Source organism: Emydura macquarii, unplaced genomic scaffold, assembly GCF_026122565.2.
Source record: "Emydura macquarii macquarii isolate MOO-44397 ecotype Brisbane River unplaced genomic scaffold, CSIRO-AGI_Emac_v2 contig_3348, whole genome shotgun sequence".
NCBI classification, from domain to species: Eukaryota; Metazoa; Chordata; order Testudines; family Chelidae; genus Emydura; species Emydura macquarii.
The window spans coordinates 7,111,989-7,133,482 of NW_027133485.1; the positions used below are offsets into that span (position 1 = coordinate 7,111,989).

Here is a 21,494-nt window from a genome sequence, read left to right on the forward strand (position 1 = left end):
AGTCAGTAGCTGTCACCATCACTTGCTGGGGGAGCCTGTAAACTCCTGAATCGTGGCCGCACACCTGCCTACAGCCACAAAGAGGTGGGGAAAGAGAGTGCACTTGTCCTGTCTGTCCTCTAAGAGTTACTGAACCCTGAACATGCCACCAGCAGGGAAACCCTGCGCCTAGCCCTTGAATGCTGCAGAGCTGGGAACGACAGCCACGTAAACACCGGGTGCTGGCTCCTGAGTCTGACACACACAGGAAAAAGCTCAGTTGGTCCCCTATGGGCAGGGGTGAGGGAACCGGGGCAGGGAGCAAACCCCTGCTGGGGGAAGGGCAAATGCACTGAACAGGCCCTGCAGGTGGAAGACTAAGATTCCCCCTCCTCCCCAGGAGTGGGGCCTATGTTCCCCACCCCACGGAACTAGGAGTGTGGGGGCAGGATGGGCTCCTGTAGTGGGACGAAAACAGGAGAAGCTGCAGAGAGTTGGTTTGGTGGCCTGTGCTCGTGAGGTAGGTGAGGGAAGGGAGCCTTGCTCAGTAACCACCCTCTGCAGTGAGGACAATGATGGGGCAGCAGCAGATGAGAACGTAGGAGCGGAAGGAGCAAGCCCAGCCTGGTACGGTGGGCTCTGCTTGGCACGACCAACCAGGGCCACAGCCCAGCTGGGGCTTGTGACTTTCCCCTGCATTGTGCTGTGATTTTTAAGCTGGGGAAGTTCTGCTAAATGCAGCCCAGCAGCAGAGTGGAGGCTGGGGTCTGCTCAGGGCTTTCCCTGCCCCAGAGTCCAGGCCCGGGGCTAGACTGTTACGTGACTGCCCAGTGCCATGAGTGAGTCCTGCCCTGGTTAAAAGGCGTGAGGTTCCCTGACCCAGTACAACACAGCCCTGCCCACCCCAGAGGAGAAGCAAGTCCAGGAAACTGCAGCTCGCTGGGGGCCGGGTCTTGGCCCCTCCCCTGGGCTGCCACTCTAGTTGTTGCCGAAGCCTACGGGATTCTGCACCTGCCACCGCCACAAATCTTCACCTGCAAGACACGGAGAGAAACTCAGGCTGTGGCAGCAGCTTAGGCGGGACTAAAGCAGGGGGGGAAGAGGAGGGAGAGAGGAGGGAGGGAGGCTGTAACTCCAGGCCCAACGCAACCCCTCTAGTTCCTGATGGTGTATCAGTGCCTGTGCTGCTTAGGGCCCCTCCCTAGTACATTGCACCCAGCATCCCCACAGGGCAGCAGCAGCTGAGCAACAGCTCTGGCAAGAATCAAAGGGGGGAGGGGGGGGGGAGATAAATGGGCACCCCCCCCTTTGAGAGTCACGGGGTGGGGCCAGAGGAGGGCCAGACGGAGGAAGCAGGGGGGGGTAGCTCAGAGCCGCTGCCCGGCCGGGTTGCACTTACACATCTTGTCCAGCCCAAAGACAGCTTTCCAGCCCAGCTCCCGCTCAGCCAGGGCAGGGTTAGCGTAGCAGGCGGCGACGTCCCCCTCCCGCCGCGCCGTGACCTTGTACTTTATCTGAAAGGAAAGCAACTGGTCAGGGGTGCGACAGCCGCCTGGCTGGGCTCCCAACCTGGGGGGGGGGACTGGCTGTACTATGGGCTGGCAGCAGGTCCCGAACTGGAGCACGAGGCCCTGTCCCATGCAGCTGACCACCCAGCACTGCAGCCCTCAAGGCAGCAGCTCCCCCAGGCTGGAAGCAGGGCCAGGTGCGCTGGCTGCTGCTTTACCAGCATGAGGAGGAGAAAGATGCCCTGGAAGGTTAAAGAGAGCAGCCATTAGAGCGCTGTAAGGGGGCTCGGTAAGGCCCTGGGTTAGCACCGCACCTCTCTTCCAGATGCTTTCTCCATGGCTTTGACCATTTGCAGGACGGAGTAACCACTGCCTGTGCCCAGGTTGTAGATCTGCAAGTACAAGAAGAAACGTGCTCTTGCTGCGCTCAGGGCCTGGGATCCACCCACCCCCAGCAGCTCCCCACCCAGCTGCCAGCCTTCAGCTTAACGAAAGCACCAGACCCCACCCTCCCATTGTCCTGGACTTCCGGGAGCTCAGCTTGAGAGAGTGGGGCCTGATTTCCAATGAGCTGAGCAGCTGCAGTTAGGAGGGGCTGTGGGCACATGCATGCCTGATGGTGGGGGCCCAGCTGTCAGTATTTCCAGTCCCCCCAGCCCTGTGCACTACCAGCCCTGGCCCTGACGAGATGCTATTTTAACTGGCATAGATAAGGCTCCTTCCTCATTATTGCCCAATAGAGGAAGCAGGGTGAAATGCCTTTGCCTTTACACACAGCTGGGGGTTGTATAATTCCCGCTTAGTGACAGCCCTGACTTTGGGATGGATGGTTCAGGTAGAAGGAACTGGTTCAGCTGAGAATGTCCTTGCCGTGCAGCACTGCTGCCCCCCCCCACTCACACCCCCCCGGATTAGTGCCATTTCCTACCTTGCAACCACAGTTTTCTTTGAGTTTCTTCAGAGCAGCGATATGGCCTTTGGCTAGATCCACAACGTGAATATAATCCCGGACACCTGCCAGGAAACAAGAGACTAAATCAAAGGGTATCAGTTACGGAGCAGCCCGGAATGCCCTGGGGAGCTCAGTCCTTGGCCCCAGGGAGCAGGATTTAATAGGCAACTAACGTAACAAACAGGATATGAGATAAGCCAGAAACACTGGGCAGCGCACCTGTTCCATCGGCTGTTTTATAATCGTCCCCAAACACGCTCAGGTATTCCCGGCGTCCCACTGCCACCTGCACAAGGGAACAGGCACAGGAGTTCAAAGGCTGCTTGTGTGACACAAAGACAACACGTACAGGGGCTCTTACACACAGCACGTTATAGACAGTCTGCAAGGAGAGTTCATACCTGGGCAACGTAGGGCATCAGATTGTTGGGGATTCCCTGGGGATCTTCTCCAATTCTTCCTGACTCGTGGGCTCCAATGGGATTGAAATATCGCAGGAGAACGGCATTCCAGTCCTGGGAGAGAGACAGCGGCAGTCAGAAGTTCTGCCTAGGAAGCGCAGACAGGGTCCCAGGAAGCTGCTAGGGCTCTCACGGCTCGTGCAGCACCCCCCGCCGCTCCAGGGACTCCTGGAATACGAACACGAATGTGTGAACATTGCCTGGTTCGTCTACCCAGATCCCATCCAGATCGCAAGACTTGAGAGAGTTCGAGTGGGAAACAGAAGGCTCAGATTTCCTAGTCCCCTGGGAAAACCTGTGGGTGAGAATGGGTCACTTCACCCCCCCATGTAGTTTATCCCCATGGAAGCAGCAAGGGCTTTGGCCTCTAAATGCCACAGATCCCCCCGCTGGGTTCCACATGAGCGGGCCAATGTGTGCGTGCTCCCGATCTCCCCTTCCCTAACTCCTCCGCGTGAGCAGAGCAGGGGTTTTGGGGGGGCTTTCAGCGGTGCTGCAGGAGTGGCTGAGCCCCTTCCCCACGGGCTAGAGGAGCTCTGCACAGAAGGGGTCCCTCTGCGCACACATCTGGAGGGCATTAAAGTCCAAGTCCAGGAGTCCTTGAATGCTGGTGAGACACTTGGGACTGAGGGAAGCCCAACCTCGTGGGTGCCCAGTCTCCCTGGTTCAAGGGTGTGCACAGGGCTGGGGTGGGGGTGGGGGCGCTTCTCACCATCTCAGCCTTGCACACGTCTCGTATCATCTCTTCAATGAAGTACTTGGATTTGCCGTAAGGGTTGGTGCAGCCCCCAACCGGGTGGTTCTCGTCCAGCGGGAGGTAGGCTGGGTCTCCGTACACCGTGGCCGAGCTGCTGAACACAATGTTCCTCACCCCGTGCGCTTTCATTGTCTGAGGGGGGAAGGCAGGGACCAGTCCATCGTTGAGCCGCAGGGAGAGCCTCTCCCATGTGCTCGACAACGGACAGTTCCACGTATATTCCAGCTAGTAGCAAACTGCCCCTAACAACAGCGCAGATGTGCAAAGAGCCCTTCGTAAAGGGAATGAAGCGAACTGATGTACAGCCCAGCTATCTGCATTGCAGTGGTAGGTGAGTCTCCTCTGGGGGGAAACACAGCAGCTCTTTAACAGCGTCTAACAATACCGTGCAAATGATCTTGGACAGGAAGTGAGGAATGCCGCTGCCAACTGAAACACCTGGGGGAATTTAGGGAAGCAGAGCAGCGCTTCAAACTAACTGGGGCTAACGCCCCGACTCCTATTAAACGTGCTGGGGGACCATTAATAATCTCACTCGGCCAGAACCTCGGTGCCACAGCACCGCCAAGGCACAGCACCCCCTATCTCCACACGGGGGTCAGATCTGACTCGGAAAAGAGTGCCATCTGCTGAATCAATCGCACTTTCCTGAGAAATGCCCTTCTCTGAACCCCCCCGACCACAGCAGTCGGAGGCCACAGTCTGGAGAAGAATATCAATTCCACCGTGAACAGTGGGAAGAGATCCTGAGGTTTCTTCCCAGGCAGGCAGAGGGTCTTTTCCATCCCTCCCCCTCACTAATTACTCTCCAGGCTTTCCCCTCTGCTCCCGGTATGCAGTTGATACCCCTTGTTGTAATCCTGTGGGGACAGACGTTAGCCTGCATGAGCCCCTACCAGCCTGGAGCTCTGAGCGATAGAGAGCAAAGGGTTACCCCCACAGCTGGGCTTATTCTTCTCCCTGGATCTTTACTCCCCATGTTCGCTAAGTGGGGTGCACACAAGCTCCCTGCGATCTCCCCACTGGGTCTCTGCATCCCCAGGCCCTTTCACCGTTCAGCTGGAGTTCACCTTTGGGGAGGGAGACGGCCCAAACCTATTTGTCCTCATCCCCAGCCGCATGTGCCTTTGAGCCCTTTGCACTGGGGCAGTTCTGGGTACCCCAGCACCCCGTTGCAAGGGCCCTGCTTACCTCCAAGAGCCGAATGGTGCCCGTGAGGTTCACCTTGTAATACTCCAGGGGCTTCTGGACGGATTCTCCAACGGCCTTTAGCCCCGCAAAGTGCATCACAGCTGAAAAATGGTGCTGCAGGGAGACAGAGAGGCCAAATGTCTGTGTGGGCTGGGCAAGAACTTGGGTTAACGACACCAGCTAAAAGGCCATAGGGCTCGTTGAGATTTTTCTGTCAAAACTGTTTTTTGACAGAAAATTGGGTCTTTGACTGAACAAAATGTTTCTATACGAAGTGTCTGCTTTCCACAGACACGGGCAGCTTTAGGTCGAAACACCTGAAAATGTCCACATCTGGATTAGGAAATGCCACCACAGTGGTTCCTGGGAGTTGTAGTTCAGGTGCCTCATGCTCCCATTCTCCTTTTTGGCCCATGTTCCCCAGCCAGACTGCAACTCCCATGGTGCACAGTGGCAAGTCAGCAAGAAGGGAGGCTGCGGTGCGTCACAGGAGGGGCAGCGCACCCAGGACACCTGATCCCTAGAGAACAGGGACGTGAAGCATCCAAACGACGACTCCCAGGAGGCCCTGCTGTGACACTTCCAAATCCACTTTTTTGGTTTCCATCCTGCTTCCGGCAGGAATTTTTCAGGTTTTGATTTTTTGCCAAAAATGTTGAAATTTTCCATTGAGGGGAAAAAAAAAACTTTCCCGACCAGCTCTAATGCCTCCCTGTGTCCTGTGGAATCACTTGTCCCTGTCTGCCAGGGAATTGCTGGTCTCGCTGCTCCCGGTCCAGCTACACCATCCTGCTCTCTCAGCACCTGTTCCAAACAGCTTCCCCGTCAGTGCAGCACCTTGCGCAGCATGAAATGCGTACTCCTCACCTCCCCCTGGTGCCAGCAGTATCACCGCTAGCTCACGTGCTCACCTTCTGAAAGAGCTCCTGCAGGGCTGCCTCGTCAAGGATATCCAGCTCCTGGAAAAGAATCTTCTTGCCCACAATCTCCTGCACGCGCTGCAGGCTTTTGGGAAGAGCATCTCCCCCTGGGGAGACAGGTTATTCTGTAACGCCAGGAGAGATCAGGCCTTGACTGGGTCACCCGGGGCCACAGGCTCACAGGCCTCCTTACCTCGGATGGCATTGTGGAAGTTATCGATCACCACAGGGATATAGCCAGCTTCCACCAGCTCCAGCACGCAGTGACTGCCAATGTATCCTGCTCCACCCGTCACAAGGATCTTCTCTGCCATCCTCCCCTGAGATGGGATGAAAAAACCCATTGAGTGGAACCATGAATGGAGAGACGGGGCAACCTGGAGGCCCAGACACTGCAGTGATGGGAGCCTTAGAAATGATTAGACAGATAAAGCCTCGGAATTGTCATATTAGATCCAACCTATGGGTCCTAGCCAGGATCCCACCTCTGACAATGGCCAATCTTAGATCATTAAAGAGAGTAACCGGTCTATAGGGTAACGCCCTAATCCAGGCAGTGAGGCCCCCTAAATACCTCAAAAAATCCCTTTTTCTGTCTGTAGCGGAGACCTTCTGGGCGAGTAGGTTCCGCAGAGGGGATGCCCAGCGAAGCTGTTCTCTCCCACACTTTAGGGTGTAGCTTATTCAAGCAGTCAAAGGTTACCTTCCACGTTTGGGAAAGGAGTCCTAGTCCTCCGTATGCCCTCCGCTAGGTCCCTGCAGGAGAAGAGACTCTGGAGCTGGAGCTGGGAAGGTCTCTGACCTGGCAGCAAATCCTAAGTCTCTGGGGAGATCCACCCTCTTTTGCCCATGATCAACATCAGCTGCTCGTCTGTGCTGGTCTAGCAGAGCCAGCCCGCAGGAACTGCGCCTCTAGCCCAGCCTCACACACAGTCCCCTTTGAAGCACCAACAGTTTAGTTCTAAACGCCCTGATGCCAAACTGGCAGAACCTACCTGATGAATTCCCCCTGTTCAAGGAGGCCTCTGTCCTTCTGCTCTCAAGGGAGCAGGAAAGGCCTGAGCAGGAAATGATGCCAGGGGCTCCTTCTTGAATGGACTCTGTTAACAAACAGATCCACTTTCTTCTGGGCTGACAGCGTGAGGCTCCGCACACAGACGCTGATTTAGTAAAAAGGCTCTGAGGCTGGGCCAAAGCCAGGAAATACAGCGAGGTCTGGCCTGGCCTTCCCCTCCCAGCACTGCTCGAACAGCACAGGCCCCCAGTGGAGGGCTGTAGCTGCAACACCTGCCCCTGACTTAGGTGTGTTTAAAGCAGACCCACTGGCACTTTTGGCTTTGTCCCTGCTAACTGCTCTCTCTTCCACAGCAGCTCCCATTCTCCCTCCTTTTCAGACAGCATTTAACTATCCAGATTAAGGCTAGGTCTACACTACCACTTATGTCGCTCAGGGGTGTGAATAAACCACCCCCCTGACTGCTGTAAATTACACCAACATAAGCACTGGTGTGGACAGTGCTGTGTTGGCGGGAGGAGCTTCTCCACTGACATAGCTACCGCCGCTCATTGGGGGTGGATTAATTATGTCACCAGGAGATCTCTCTCCCGTTGGTTTACAGCGGCTACACCAGAGATCTTACAGCAGTACAGCTGTGCCACTGTAAGCTCTCTAGTGTAGACATAGCCTAAGGCGCATCACACACCTAAGCACACACCACCAGCACCTGCATGGGATTTTGCACCAATTCCAGGGTTACTAGCATCACTTGTTTTATGAGCTTGTACAGTCCCTTGGTGGGAGGCTTATACATTATCCAGTGAGAGGGACAGCTGGCCCCCAAAGCCATCCCCTTTGCTCCATGCATCTCACATGTGTTTATATACCCCTAATGTAAACCCAGCTACCAGCCTCCAACACAGACCATGAGCCGGAACCAGGCAGCTATTGAACTCCTGAGTTTGCTGCTGCTGTACAAAATTCTTGCTTACTGAGAATCTCACTAAAGGATTCACAGAAGCTTAAGGCATCACATTCCGGGCGGGTTCCGAACAAGGACTGGAACCTTCCGGCTGACATTCCACGTAGGCCACCGATTTGATTTCTTTTTCTAAGTGGTTTGACAGGAAAGGTCTGAAACCTGAGCTCGGCTCCGCTTTCAATGGGCGCGGCTGCTGGGAGGAAGGGAATAAAGCACACAGTGCATGAAGTCTGCTAATCTCCAGCTGCCAGGTACACTTTCTCCACCTTCAGCAAACTGCTCCAGGAAAGAGGAAATGGGTAAAAGAATAACTAGGAAACCCGAACCGTCTGCAGTCAGTTGATAGAGAGGCCAGTCTTTTGCTTATGTTGCTGTTATAATAAATTAAGGGAAAGAAAAAAAAATCCAAACCTGTAAACCAAATCCTCAGATTACATAACCTAAATTGAATATGGAGCTCAGAGGCCGGGGAGTAGGAATCCCCAACTCTGCCACTGACTCGCTGTGGGAATTAGACAGGTCACCTAAAGTCCCTGTTCTTCTGTCTCCCCCTGTGTAAAATGGGATGGTTATAACTACCTCACCAGCTGTTAGGAAGCTTCCTTAATGTTTGTAAATAACTCTGAGGTTAGAATGGCACAAAGTATTATTCAGTGTGCTCCTGCTGTGTTTTTCTCTCCCACCCGACCGTACAAAACCTTCCTCTCCCTGCCACACGATTCAATCCTCTTCTTGCTGCACGAAGAGATCTCATTTTCGTGTGGATGTGGTTGGTCCCACAGGCCTTTATACCTGCTATGGCCAAGTCATTTCCCAGATTGTCTGAGTTCCCACACGTTGCAATGAAACCTCCCCCTCAGTACAGCTACAACAGAGCCCTTCGCTCCCTCCTGTGTATATCCTGCTCTGGGCCAGCTGGCTCTGTTCACTCCCCGGGTCTAACTCCATTGTAAGCCCCAGACCGGACTGGGGGCTAGACTAACCCTAGGAACACGTGGCTGTATTTCTCACACCGCCCAGCCCTCTGGCTCGCCCACGCTGCCACCTCCACCCCCCACAAAAGCTCCGGTAGGGTCCAGAACAGGCGGTCACTCAACGGGCTGGTTTTACAGCCCGGTCTCTCCGCGGCAGGCGGCCCCGCTCGGAGCTTTGCTGGGAGACGGGGCCGCAGCCCACCGCTCCCTCTGCCCGGGGCACGGCCAGAGCAGCCGGCTGCTGCCCCTGCCTGCCTGAATCGGGACAGAATACAACCAACCCGCCCAGCGGGAGCGGCAGGGCCCGGCCCAGCGCTCTGGAGACGGGGAACGGGGCCACACGTGCTCCTCCGGCACCGGCAGGCTAGCGCTGTGCTGAGCGGACCAGGAGGGGCCAGTGACAGCGACCGGGATACCCACCCTGGGCCCCTGGCGGGCTCCGAACCGCGGAGCGGCCGGGGCGTGAATCGCCTTCGCGGGGGGCCCCTGAGCACCGCCTGGAGCCGCCCAGGAGCGGGCCCAGCTGCAGCCTGTCCCCACAGCGCTCAGCCTGTCCCCCCGGGTGGGAACGAGCCCCGGGACAGAGCCATTCAGCGGCTGGCCCGGCCGCCCTGGGGCCAGCAGCGGATCCGGAGGGGTGGGGTTCGGGGTCACCCCGGGACCCCGGCCACTGCTCTCAGTGGGGCAGTCTGGCTAGCCAGGATCTCCCCCTCCCCCACCGCCCCCGGCGCTAGGTGTCCCGCTGAGCCGGGCCGGGCCACTCACCCCAGCGGTCTCGGGTCTCTTCCTGCTGCTTCTCTCTCACGCCGCCCGGCGCGCGGCCCCTTTAAGACAAGAAGCCCCGCCCCGGGCCGTACAGACACGCAGCCGCTTCCCCATGGAAACGTGTCGCTGCCGGCCGCCCCGCTCTGTACAGGGACGCGGCGTGGCCAAAAAGATTCTAAAGGCGGAGCTCTGGATCAAACCACTCAGCGTGGCGGAGAAGGGGAGAGAAGAATCGCAGGGCACCTACAGATTGGCTCAGACCAGCGCTGCCGCGGGGCAGGGGTAGACAGGATTTAGACCAAACCACCCCAGCTCTTACGGTGGGAGGGAGAAGTGGATTAAACCATGCCTGCCCACGAAGGGGGCGGAAGCCTCAGCGAGCCTGGATTGCTGCAGCCCGGGCGCTCTCCCCCCTTTGCAATGGGGCGGCAGCCGCCAGCCGGCGCGTGGTGCCAGCAGGGGTGCAGCACGGGGCCAGGAGCCAGGCTGGCCGGCCTGGGCCACGTGCAGCGTTGCAGCGCGGGGAGCCGGGCCCTGCCGGGGGAGCCAGCTGCGCCAGGAGAGCAGGGCACAGCGCGAACCCCCCAGGCACGCAGCTGTGCCCCCCACGTCAGCACGGCCTGAGCAGCGCTCCCCACCCAGGGCTGGTCCCTCCCCTGCTGCGCAGCCTCCCGGGCGAAGGGGCCAGGCTGGTTCGCAGCCGGTCTTGTATTCCCGCCGAGCTGCAGCCAGGTTTCAGCGGGGGAAGGTTTCCCGCCCCCGCCGGGACTTTGCTCAGGTCCATCAGCAGCAGCTCCAGCTCCCCCACTAGGGCCGGATGAAGGGACGGGCCCGGCCCTCCCGCCGCGAGGGGCCCGCTGGTGGCATTCACGGCGACGCGGCTGACGCTCTATTACAGTCAGTGCCTGTCATCCCGAGGCCTCAAAGCGACTTCCTACCTCAAGAATTCTCTGCCTCCCTCGAGCTCACTGCCCCACTTAACAGCCCCCTGCACCAAACAGACCCGCTGCAGGGCAGGGGCCCCCCTTTCATCATAGCCACTGCTGTGACCATGGAATGCATCTTTAAAAACCAACCCGGTGTTACTGACACGGCAGCGGGCCGCTCACACACGCTGACCACGGGTGCTTTTAAATATCATTTATTGAGGTTACATCATTGAACATACTGACAATGCCACTGTGTTGCAAAAAGGATGTGGGCGCAGTAAAGGTCCCCCCTGTGTAAAGTAGGGCCCCGTGATCAGAGGTCGGCTCTGAAACAGGCGCCCACCTGCTATTAATACAAGCTGTGTGTATTAGTAACTGGCTCAGGCTATTTTTAATGATCTATACATTTATAAAAAGCATTTAGTTCTTTTAATGATAAGAGTTTCATGGAAGCTGAATGGCTGACAATTCCAGCTGGGCTGAGCAATTCAACTGAAGTACAGAAATTTACTATTTGTTTAATTTCTTCTGTGGGACTAGATTTTCTCTGCAGTCCAGTAACCATAAGGCACTTCCCCTCTCTCCGAGTAGCACACAGCTCACAAAGGAGTTATCTTGAGATGATTTCTTGCCACATATTTAGTACTATGTTCTTTTTCCCCCCTGGTTTCAACAAACCAGATTTCTGCTACTTTTATTATTTGAGATGATTAAATCTGCATCTTTCCCTAAGACAATTGACAATTACCTGAAAAGTGTCTCAGGCTCCATACCATCCTCCACTACTCAATACTAAGCTAAAATCCAAAGCTGGATCTACACTTCTGATACTCATGCTGAATTAAAGGTGCTTCCTTGTGTTTTCAACTGTAACTTTTGCTCTTGATGTGAAGACAGGATTGCTCCATGCAGATCTGAGAAGATGAATAAATCTGACCCAAGGAAAGTACTTTAATTAGAACAGACCATAGTTTTAATCTTATGATGACCCCCTAGAGGTGGTAATTACTGAGTGGATGCTCTTCTGAGCTCCATGTTAACATCAAACAAAAAAAATTCCAACACATTATCTCCATCAAGAAAGCTCAAAAAGGTGCCTGCTGCCTTCTGTGTCAAGGCAACCCTTGTGTCCATTACTCTTCCCTCAGATGCAAGTATGTCTATTTCACGAGGGCTCTGATTGTCAGAGGCCAGCTCCCCTCTCTCTTTGAAGATGTGCAACATGTTCATCTAGCTCTGGTATTGTGTTCTTGTTCATTTCATTTCTCTGTAGATCCTACTATATATAGTCTTCCCTTCACTAAATCCAGAGGCCAAAAGGGAGTATTTAAGAACAACCCAGGCAGCAAATGTAAACTTGGCAGGGCTCCAGATCCTCATTGATGCCTTCTTCACTGACCTGTCAGAGGACAGACTGATCCACATCATAGTCTGCAGGAAGCCTGGGCCACTTTTGAACTGGTTTTTCTGTTCAAAACTTTGCAGATAAACACACCTGCCTCCATCAGCTTTGGTAAATCCACACCCTTTACGAGACAGAGACAGCAACAATTTGTACATGCCCCTGCTGAGTGGACTGCACAAGAGCTATGACATACCCAGCAAATACCACATGCTACCCGTATTCCTGACTGGTGGGCAGCTTGGGAAAATGGTATGCCAATTTGGTAAGACTTGGCAACTGCTGTGCCTCTCCACAACTGCAACCGTGGCATTTCAAGTCATGAATTATTTAGTGTGCAGGGAGGGGAGAAGGAGGAAGGGAGAAGATCAAGATGAAAGGCACCATAAAGGAGCGAAGATAAATCCAGAGGGAGTGGGGCTGGAGGGGGAGGGAATGGGGACACAATAACCTTTGATGCTGGAACAATGATCAGACCTGCCCATATTTATTTCCCCTGTGCACTCATAGAAAGGTGGCCTGTAGGAAGTTTGTTACTTATTACTACTCAGTGTGGGTTGGGTTTTGTGGCTGTTTGTTTTAACGCCACCCCACCCAGGTTTATTGATTCCAATTTACTTCCTTACCCTTGCCATGACAAACAACAAGGCTCTTTCAGCCACACAGAGCCTCACTGTATTTGTGGCAGCCACACAAGTACAGGGAAGCTATGTCTGCCAGCAGGAAATTCTGTAGGTCAAGTTTCAAACCCACATATCAAGTCCTGATAGAAACACAGATGCCCCATTAGAGACAGCACTGTGAGCAGGCAGTGCCGTGACAGCTGTGAGCCAGCTGTACTTACGGTATGAATCCCAAGGCCATGCAGCATGTATACCAAGTCTTCTGTAGCTACATTTCCTGATGCTCCTTGTGCGTACGGGCAGCCTCCGAGACCAGCAACTGAGGAATCGACCACACTCACACCCATCTGAATATAAACCAGACATCTTTAAAACTGCCTGCAGCTCTGGTTCCATCATACAGTAAATCAGAGCAATGACACTGCCCAGGTTTGGGATGAAGGTACGAGCATCCTCTGGCCTGGGGAAGAGATTTAACAAAGAACTGAATGGTGCCCCAGTCAGTTCCTTCTGGGTGGCTCGGAGATGCAGCCAAATCCAGACAACGGACAGTCCTGAGAATCATTACAGTCCTGTGCCTAATGCAGGTCAGATAAGGAAAGCAACCAGTGCGCTCTCATTTTACTCTCCTCTGTCACAAGATGCAAGACCAGCCCATGCCAATTATGTTCCCTTAGAAACTTCCTGTACTAGTTTGCACATACAACCGACCTTCTCTTACTTCATTCTTGGTGCCATAAAGCACTATTAATCCTCCCTATCTACAGTACTTTGGCAGACGGTTGTCATTAGTGATCAGAGCATGGGCTGCACCAAACTTACCAGAGTGCTTGTTTCAGATACGGCTCGCAATGAAAACGCAAAGAATGTTGAATCTAGTTACTGCAGCCCTATGGAACCCAGCATAACCCATTACTCTGATACCACTGAGTAAAGGACTTCCAGTGCTGGAGTACCCAAACCAAACCACGGCCTAGTTAGGGGACTTGTGACAGTTTTCACTCGCATCCCTCATGATTTTCTTGTTTGTATACATGCACACGTACACACCCAGGAAAGGGGAGGGTGCAAGACCCTCAGCCCGAGGGGAGACAAACCACACGAAGCAACAGATACTGTTCAATGAAGCAAAGAATCACTTACCTGAAGTGCTACTAAGGTGTTGGCAAGAGCCTGCCCATAGGTATCATGGCAGTGAACAGCCAGGGCCCCAAGGGGCACCTCTTTCATAACTGCCGAGAGCATTTCCTTCATGCTCCCAGGGGTCCCAACACCGATGGTGTCACCCAGGGAAATCTCGTAACACCCCATTGAGTACATCTTCTTGGATACCTGCCCCCAAAATGACACACTTAATGAGAAAACAGATTTGCTATTAGGAGCCCAAAGCACCTTCCAAACTGAGAGAAGCTATCGAGAGGAATCGTTTTACTTGCCCTGAAGATGCAGCCACCTCTGGGGTGGAACACCAGGAACCATTAGACTGCACGCATGAACACTAGATACGCACAGTTGAGGACAGGAAGTGATGAATATTACTTCCAATTAAATCAGTCTCAGCATTCACTTCCTCACTGAGCTGGCAATTGGCCAGAATACCCCTAATTCTTGGAGGGACATGTGATAATTAAATCTCCTGGTGCACCTCCCCAAGCTATCAGCATCCTATACTTTCTCATCCAAAAAGCAAACCTCCTAGCAGCTTAGGGCACCTGATTCTTGTCCCAAGTGTACAGAGGATTAGATAGCCTCTGGCTACATTTATGATGTACTCACCTCTGCAACTTTAGCAGGGGCAATCTTTCCTTCATAGGGACAGCCAAGAACACAAGAGACATACCTGCCATTAAAGACTGAGCTTAGCAGGGGAATTGGGGGTGGGAGGGGAATAAAATACAGGCTAAGTCAATCACAATACACTCTGCATTCTAAGTAATGGCAAATTTCAACTAGTTTTCCAAAGTCCAAGGGTGAAATTCTGTGGGCAAAAGTTTACAGCCTCCGTAATAATTCCCTCTGCACAAAGAAACAGGCAGCCATTACTGGGGTCAGCCACTCTGCTAAACGTTTATTACTTCATGCCACAATGCACGGAATAATTGTGCAAAACAAGAACAAATATAATTCTGGATCCTTCGATAGAGCCCAAGATATAAATTGAAGCTTAAAGCAGTGAAATCTGCTTTCCACTAGGAAAGGAAGATTTTATTCCGAGCTTGAGACCCATTCACATCCATCCCACAGCACTGAAAGAACTGAATTTGAGAGACCTAGTCATATACTGTACTCCTAACTAAGAACTCAGTTCTGGATAGATTACTTTTACAAGGGGCCTCAGCATGTTTCAACATGTAGAAGAAATGAAGATGCCTCAATGATGGTATTTACTCAGTGAAATGGGATTAGGGTTCTTTTGTTTCCAAAGACATGCTGACAGCGCAACACCATTTTCTGGCTTGCTCGTGAGAATAGGAAGCAAAGTAAATAAAATAAGCATAAAAAGAGATTGGAGTAAGTCCCACTCCCCTGCTCCTGGGAATTTAAGGTGGGTCAAATGGGATGGGAGTGAAGTCACAGGCTGCACTGATTTTGCTGCTATGGGAATGGCTCCAAACCAATACACTCAAGTGACCATCACCTCCCCAGGCATAATAGCCTTGGGTACCCTAGCCTGCCCATGCCCCAGTAGTCTTACTCTTCCTATATGGTTTGACATCATTACTACATGTTAACAGACTGGTTTGATATAGCCCTGGGTTATCTTACCCTCGGACTGGAATACTGGACGCTCGTGCTGCATGCATCACTTCACTGAACTTCTGTAAACTCTCCTCTATGGAACAGTTAATGTTCTTCTTCGTGAAGAGCTCAGAGGCTGCTCCAAAGATAGACACCTCTTTGGCCCCTGCTGCCAGCTTCCAACAGGGAGATGAGAAAGAACAGGACAACTCATTTTTGTTGCTAATGAAGCACTTTTGAAAGGTCTGATCCTGCAAGGTGCTGAGCCCTTCCACTCCCATTGACTTCAAACACAATGGACAGGACCCAGCTCCCACTGTCTCAGCAACAGCCAGTTAAACTCCGTGTTATCACCAGCTGCACTGGACAAGTCAACATTCTTTTTGTTATACTTGCATGATTTACTTTGGAGCTTTGATTCTTGCACATCACGGCTACAGCCATGTAATAATATTGTCACTTCGCATTTTGGCAAACAAGTATTTATCAGGAGTAACCTCAATGGAATGACAATTGTGCTGCTGTAACAGCCTGTACCATTGACAGATATATGCCGAAGGGATAAAGCTATTTACTCCAGAGGCGTAGTTACAGATCATTACTGGAACAAAACCTTATTCTACTGAGGTTATTAGTCTTATAGGATTTGCAATTTTAAAATTTACTTATTTTCCCCTAACGAGAATTTTTCACCACAATATTTTCTACAGAGAACCCCATTCTCTTTGTCAGTGATGCTCCGTATACCCTTTTAAATTTCTAAAACTGTCACTTTTTAACATAAGAGCTTTCTCCCTTACAGACCAGATTCTGATCTCAATTCATCCCACTTCAAAAACATAATCCTTGGTTTGAGCAGGTCATAGAAATGATTGCAAAGTCATAAATGCAGCACTAAAGCCCCTTTTGCAGGAAGAGTGAGAGCAGAAGTTCGGTTGTGGGGCAGAAAGGTTTATTTAGACAGAAATACCACTGCTGGTCACCAGAAATGGTGGTGGGGTAGGAAACAAGAACACAGATTTTTGCATTGTAAGCAGCATATTTCAAGTTCCCCACTAGGAAAGTCCCTCTTTAGATAAACTACAAGATCAGCCTGCTGAAATCATAGGAAATGTTATAAAGTGCAATTTCTACGTATCTCCCACTTGTCTGAAGTGCTCCCACCAGATAATGTCATGCATAATGCACACTAGAAAACTCAGGTCCGAAGCACAATACGTTTCTCTTACCGCTGCTTGAAATCCTTTAAGATTTGGGGTCAGGACTGGGTAGCTGACACCAGGAAATTTCTGAATTCCCTGCAAGACTTCTGTGTGGTCAGCCATCTAACCAGCAAATGGAGAAAAACTTCAGAATGTACGAACAGGTTATTTATCCATTGAGTTATAAAAGCTTCTTAAGACCATTTCTTAAATGAGAATCCAAGGGGCAAGCAAAAATCAGGTGCTTAGAGAAATGAATTTTTAAAGGCCAAATAAAACTGTACCGGAAACGTTGGGGATATTTTAAAGTGTTCACTTAAGTATCATCCACGCAAGAAGGGGATCTCTAGTGCTCTTTGTTATGTTTCCATTTGAATCTGCATTCATTCTCACCAGGGTTCAAAGGGAAGCTCTAGTTTGTCTTATTAATATCACACCAGTCATACCTGCCTCACTATCACCCTACGCTCCCTCACTCTACCTGTCATTTCGTCTTATACTCGATTTCAAACTCTTTGGGACAGGGACTCCTATGTGTGCACACAGTGTATTGCATAAGAAGGCCCTAATCCGTGATTGGCATTTATAGGGCCTACTATAATACAAATAATAATAAATGCTATGAGTGATCTAACTAAGAGAGAGAAGGACAGTGAAGCAATGCTAAATTATTCCAGATTCAGGAAAGTTTAAAACTAAATCTAATAGTATAAAAGATAATATTAACAGCTAATTTTCTGCAACCATATTGAAATCCACTTTCTGATAAGGAAATCCCCAAGTAATTCCAGCTACTGACCTGAGGAACCCATTTGGGAGAGACAAAGCTGGTAGCCTCTATGACCGGAAGTCCTGTTTCGGACAGCATATTAATTAAGCTGATTTTCACCTGTGTAGGGACAATATTCTACAGGGAGGAAAGAGAAACATCCCTACATTAAAGTTATTTTACAACAAATCTTGTTAATATAGCAAAAGGTTATACATTTGTTGAAAAACCCCTTTTCCAGAAGAAACTAAAAGTGATAATACAGATCTTCTTTATTATCTAAAGGATTTGTTCTACTATAACATGATCTTTAAGTAAAATGTGATGTTTTATTCTGAGTTTCTTTTAAGCACAATACTATGCAGAATTTGTAGCAGAGATTTTTCAGCAATCCTTGTCAGTTTCACTCTGTTGCTAGCCCATCGGAAGCACAGCACTTATGCCAGAGCATGGGGATGGCCAGATTCTTGTTCAAGAAGTTAGTTTCATTTCAAGATAATTACTAATTGTTCATGGTCGTATGGAACAATCTCAGAAGTAGAAGCCAATCACACAGATAATTAAGGGTCCAATCCTGCATGGTGCAGACTGCTCTTAATTTCCATTGAAACAAAGGCACTGTCTACACAACCACAGAAACTGAATTTAACTATGGCTGTTAACTCAGCTGGGGCTGAACATACATTTGGTCTGGCCTGTGTGGACAGGACCTAAACCACAAGATAAGCAAGTTAAACAGGCCAGGCTTTAGCCCTGGCCTAGTTAGGCTGAAAGCATTTTTTTTTTAAATGAAAACCCAGTTATAACTCAAGCTGCAAAGAGTTCAGCTACAACTGAGTTAACAGCCATTATTAAGTGTGGTTGTGGTGCATGCAGGGCCTCCCTTCATTTTCTGCACTACAATCATCTTTGGTTGAACTGCTGAAAAGAAATCTCATTTCCCCCTTATAGCTCCAGTATATCCCCTATTGTCATCACAGCCACGAAATGCAGTTCTCCAGCATCAGCCACAAAACCCAGCTTTTTCCCAACAAGCTAACAATGGATTTTTTGCTATACCAAAACTTGCTGCCTCGACTGCACAGACTTTAGCCTTCACACACTGTTCAGCACTGAGTTTTTGTAACAGGAAACAAAGCAATTGACTTAAGATAGAACATAGCACCCTTGGCTTAGCAGCCTTGCATATGTCCTCAATAGTTTTATTTATGTTCTCGCTCAGGAAATTAATTACACTAGATATTAGACCCTAATATTGCAGAGTTGTAAGCAACGCTTAAGTTTCCATATGTGGACAGACCCATTGAGTTCAGTGGTGTTACTCAGCTGCATAAAGTCATGCATGTGCTTAACCCTTTGCTGGACCAGGACATTAGCAAGCTAGCTCCTGCAGCAGCAGACACTAAAATCCATTTTGGATACAAGAGATACTTCTAGTTCAACATAATCTGTAATACAGACATAAGACAAGCTCACTTGTGAGTTAATTATTATATCTTCTCAATTTATACATAGGGGGGAGATAACAGAAATTAGATGAGGTTGAATTAATTAAGAAAATGACTCAAGAAACAATGGCAAATGGACTAAGAAAAACACATTTGGCAATTTATGGGGAAATAAATGTATTGGAAGTTGAAAAAAAAAGTAACAGGATTTTGGGGAGATTGTAAAATGTAAAAATATTCTGGCTGGGAGACTCAAGTAACACAGGGTAATGTTGAAACAGCTGACTCATGATGTTCAAACATTAAATCAACAAGTTATTACAACACTCTGTCATAAGCCAAGCACAGAGAGCAGAGTCCCTTACTTTCTCATTTTGCAGTCCATCTCTTGGGCCAACTTCAACTATTTTAACTTGTTTAGGAAAGGAGCCAGCTGCTGCAGAGCTGATCTATAGAGAAGAAAGGGGGAGGGGAGGGGAAGAGAGAGCGGACTGTTTATTAACCACAAAGGGCAACAATTCTTCATGTTTTTCTTCACATTAACTGTGTCTATAATTGTTTCACATACCAGTAAACAAAGAGGAGGTATCAACAGTACTGTTGATCCCAAACATTCAAAAATCATGAGTAAATCCCCAAAAAGGGTATTTTTTAATAAAAATAAACTTGGGTGTTCATTGTATTTGCCTTCTTCTTTCTGAGTCTTTGGGGAGGCAGGGGAGAAGCTGGGTCACATTCTCAGGCTTTTCTCTGCAACCCCAAGATCTAGAAACCTTTTTTGTTTTTAAAGGGCAGCTGAGATACTCACATCTGAATCCAGGAATGGGGCTGAACACCAACTATCATAACTCTGGCCATGAAATCTGAACAGCTGGCAGTGGCAGCCCTTTGGAAAGGGCCAGGCTGGCTGATTTGTAGACACGCACTGTATCTGTTTACAGCAGCCTCTCCTTAAAGGGGAGCTGCAGCCTTGAAGCGACCAGCAAGAAAAGCGCATCCATACCTGCTGGATACATGCAGGCCTGTTTCTGAGTTAGGCCAGGTTCGCACCTTAAATACAGATCAGCCCGGCTACGCGGCTCAAGGCTGCGGGAACTCTGCGCCCTGGGTCACCAGGGCCTGGCGTAGCTGCCACTAGGTCAGGGGACGGATTCTTCTGCCCCCCCGAGAGGGGGATACACTGCCCCCTTCGGCCACCGCAGGCCGCCTCAGCGCTACCGCGTCGGGGGGCGCAGACGTGCCCCGAGCTCCCCGCGTAGCAGCCGGCACAGGAGCGGGGCTCCCGGCACGGCGCCCCCGGGAGAGAGGCGAGGGCCCGGCGCAGCCCGGCCGGCAGGTACCAGCCGGGGAAGCAGGCCGGGCTCACGTGCAGGCAGCTGGGGGGGGGGATAGCCCGGGCTCCGCAGTGCGGAGGCGGGGGGGGAAGGGTCACTCACCGGGCGGAGCGAGGCCAACCACGGAAGAGCCCGCTTGGCCGCCGCCATCTTGGGATGCTCACATGACGGTCGCCCCCTTCGTCATGTGACCGCCGCCGCTGCGGAACGGTGTGAACACATGACCCGACTCTCCCCAGCCCAGCTGGGCCGGCCCCGCCCCTGGGTCCAGGCCCCTGGGTCCTGCCTGCCATGATCCCCGCTGCCGTAGAGCAGCCGTCTGCGCCAGGCAGAGGGAGCCCTCGACTCAGCGACCCGCTCCTCTCTCCTGCCCGCTTCTGACCCAGCTGCGGTCCTTTCACACAGGTGGGGACTGACGCCCGGGGGGGGGGGACGACAGCGTGTAGCAGTCCTGGCTGAAGCGCCTCATCCTCATCGAATCCCAGAAGTGTAGGACGAGAACTGGACCCCAGCGAGAGGGCATCTAGCCCAGGACTGCCTCATGACTTACTAGTCATCAGTCATCCCCGTGCACCAAGACACACCAGCACACAGACAGACCAGACCTACTATAACAGCTGCAAAACCTGCAGCCATAGCTCCAGGGCTGTGATGATCTATTTCTCCCAAATCCCACCACCCCACCCCTTCCGCCGACATAGCTACCACCGCTTGTTTAGGTGGTTTTATGATGCTGGCAGGCAAGCTCTCTCCTGTTGACATAACTCAGCTGCACACAAGCGCTTACAATGGTACAGCTGTTATCAATATAGTTGTGCCACTCCAAGTTTTAAATGTAGACTAGCTCTAATTGGGGTTGGCTAAGGCCATTCTCATTTGAAGGAAGATCTTAAAATATACCTGTCCCCCATACCTTTCTCACTGTAACAAGCCTATGCCCAGTGCACATGTTATACCCACTGCTGGCTTTAACTTAGTGCAACTCCATTGCTAAATAAATACAATTTGTATTTGTTTTTTTATCCAAAACCTCTATTTCAAAATATAATTTAGAGTAGACGTTAGATGAGTACCTGTGTGCTAAACAAGAGGAGTGTAACTGTCTTTTTCCTACAGTTGCAATAGCTGTTTTCTGACAGAGCTGACATTCCTGGTTGGGTAAGTAGTGTTCTGCCAGTAGCATGTTATTTTTCTGAAGTCCTACATAGAATGACCAATACAGAATGTTATTTGCCAATCAAGTAACAATCCATGGATCAAGCACAGGTCAAGAGATTTTTTAACATCACTTGTGCCTTGCTCTCTCTAAGCCACATTTACATCTAGTCTGGTATCTTCTGCTTTGCAGCACGTTGTTGTATAGCGACAGAACAAAATTTTGACAGTGACACTTGTGGTTACAAGCACTTTACTCCCAACATGCTCTAGTAAAATCAGATTCATGAAACAGTTTCATAATTTTAACCTGGATTTGCTATGAAATCCTTCCTTTACAAACTGATCAAATATAAGTATTGAGGGGAGCTTCTTTTAACAAAACCAGAAAAAGAGTTATATTGATT

The 21,494-nt window shown here is 50.9% G+C and overlaps 2 protein-coding genes across 5 annotated transcripts; both read right to left on the minus strand.

Moving 5' to 3' along the window:
• Nucleotides 1-150: 150 nt before the first annotated feature.
• Nucleotides 151-9,633, minus strand: GALE (UDP-galactose-4-epimerase). Its single transcript, XM_067533878.1, has 11 exons — nucleotides 9,487-9,633; nucleotides 5,962-6,088; nucleotides 5,760-5,875; nucleotides 4,849-4,962; nucleotides 3,613-3,789; nucleotides 2,841-2,954; nucleotides 2,659-2,725; nucleotides 2,416-2,501; nucleotides 1,802-1,879; nucleotides 1,379-1,493; nucleotides 151-1,013 (listed from the first exon to the last, which is right to left on the minus strand). Exons 2-11 carry the CDS (start codon nucleotides 6,080-6,082, stop codon nucleotides 958-960), a joined length of 1,044 nt encoding a protein of 347 aa, XP_067389979.1. The 5' UTR covers nucleotides 6,083-6,088; nucleotides 9,487-9,633; the 3' UTR covers nucleotides 151-957.
• Nucleotides 9,634-10,380: 747 nt separating this feature from the next.
• On the minus strand, nucleotides 10,381-20,138 carry HMGCL (3-hydroxy-3-methylglutaryl-CoA lyase). 4 transcript variants are annotated; one of them, XM_067533880.1, is made up of 10 exons: nucleotides 20,035-20,138; nucleotides 18,964-19,047; nucleotides 17,181-17,288; nucleotides 16,409-16,504; nucleotides 15,207-15,355; nucleotides 14,217-14,280; nucleotides 13,584-13,772; nucleotides 12,662-12,787; nucleotides 11,815-11,941; nucleotides 10,381-11,347 (listed from the first exon to the last, which is right to left on the minus strand). In XM_067533880.1, the coding sequence occupies exons 1-9, from the start codon at nucleotides 20,080-20,082 to the stop codon at nucleotides 11,840-11,842; spliced, it is 966 nt and encodes a 321-aa protein (XP_067389981.1). In that variant the 5' UTR covers nucleotides 20,083-20,138; the 3' UTR covers nucleotides 10,381-11,347; nucleotides 11,815-11,839. The 4 variants fall into 4 exon arrangements, with proteins under 4 accessions (XP_067389981.1, XP_067389980.1, XP_067389982.1 ...); XM_067533879.1 differs by having other exon boundaries at nucleotides 10,381-11,941; XM_067533881.1 differs by lacking the exon at nucleotides 20,035-20,138 and adding an exon at nucleotides 19,602-19,659 and having other exon boundaries at nucleotides 10,381-11,941.
• Between the last annotated feature and the right edge of the window lie 1,356 nt (nucleotides 20,139-21,494).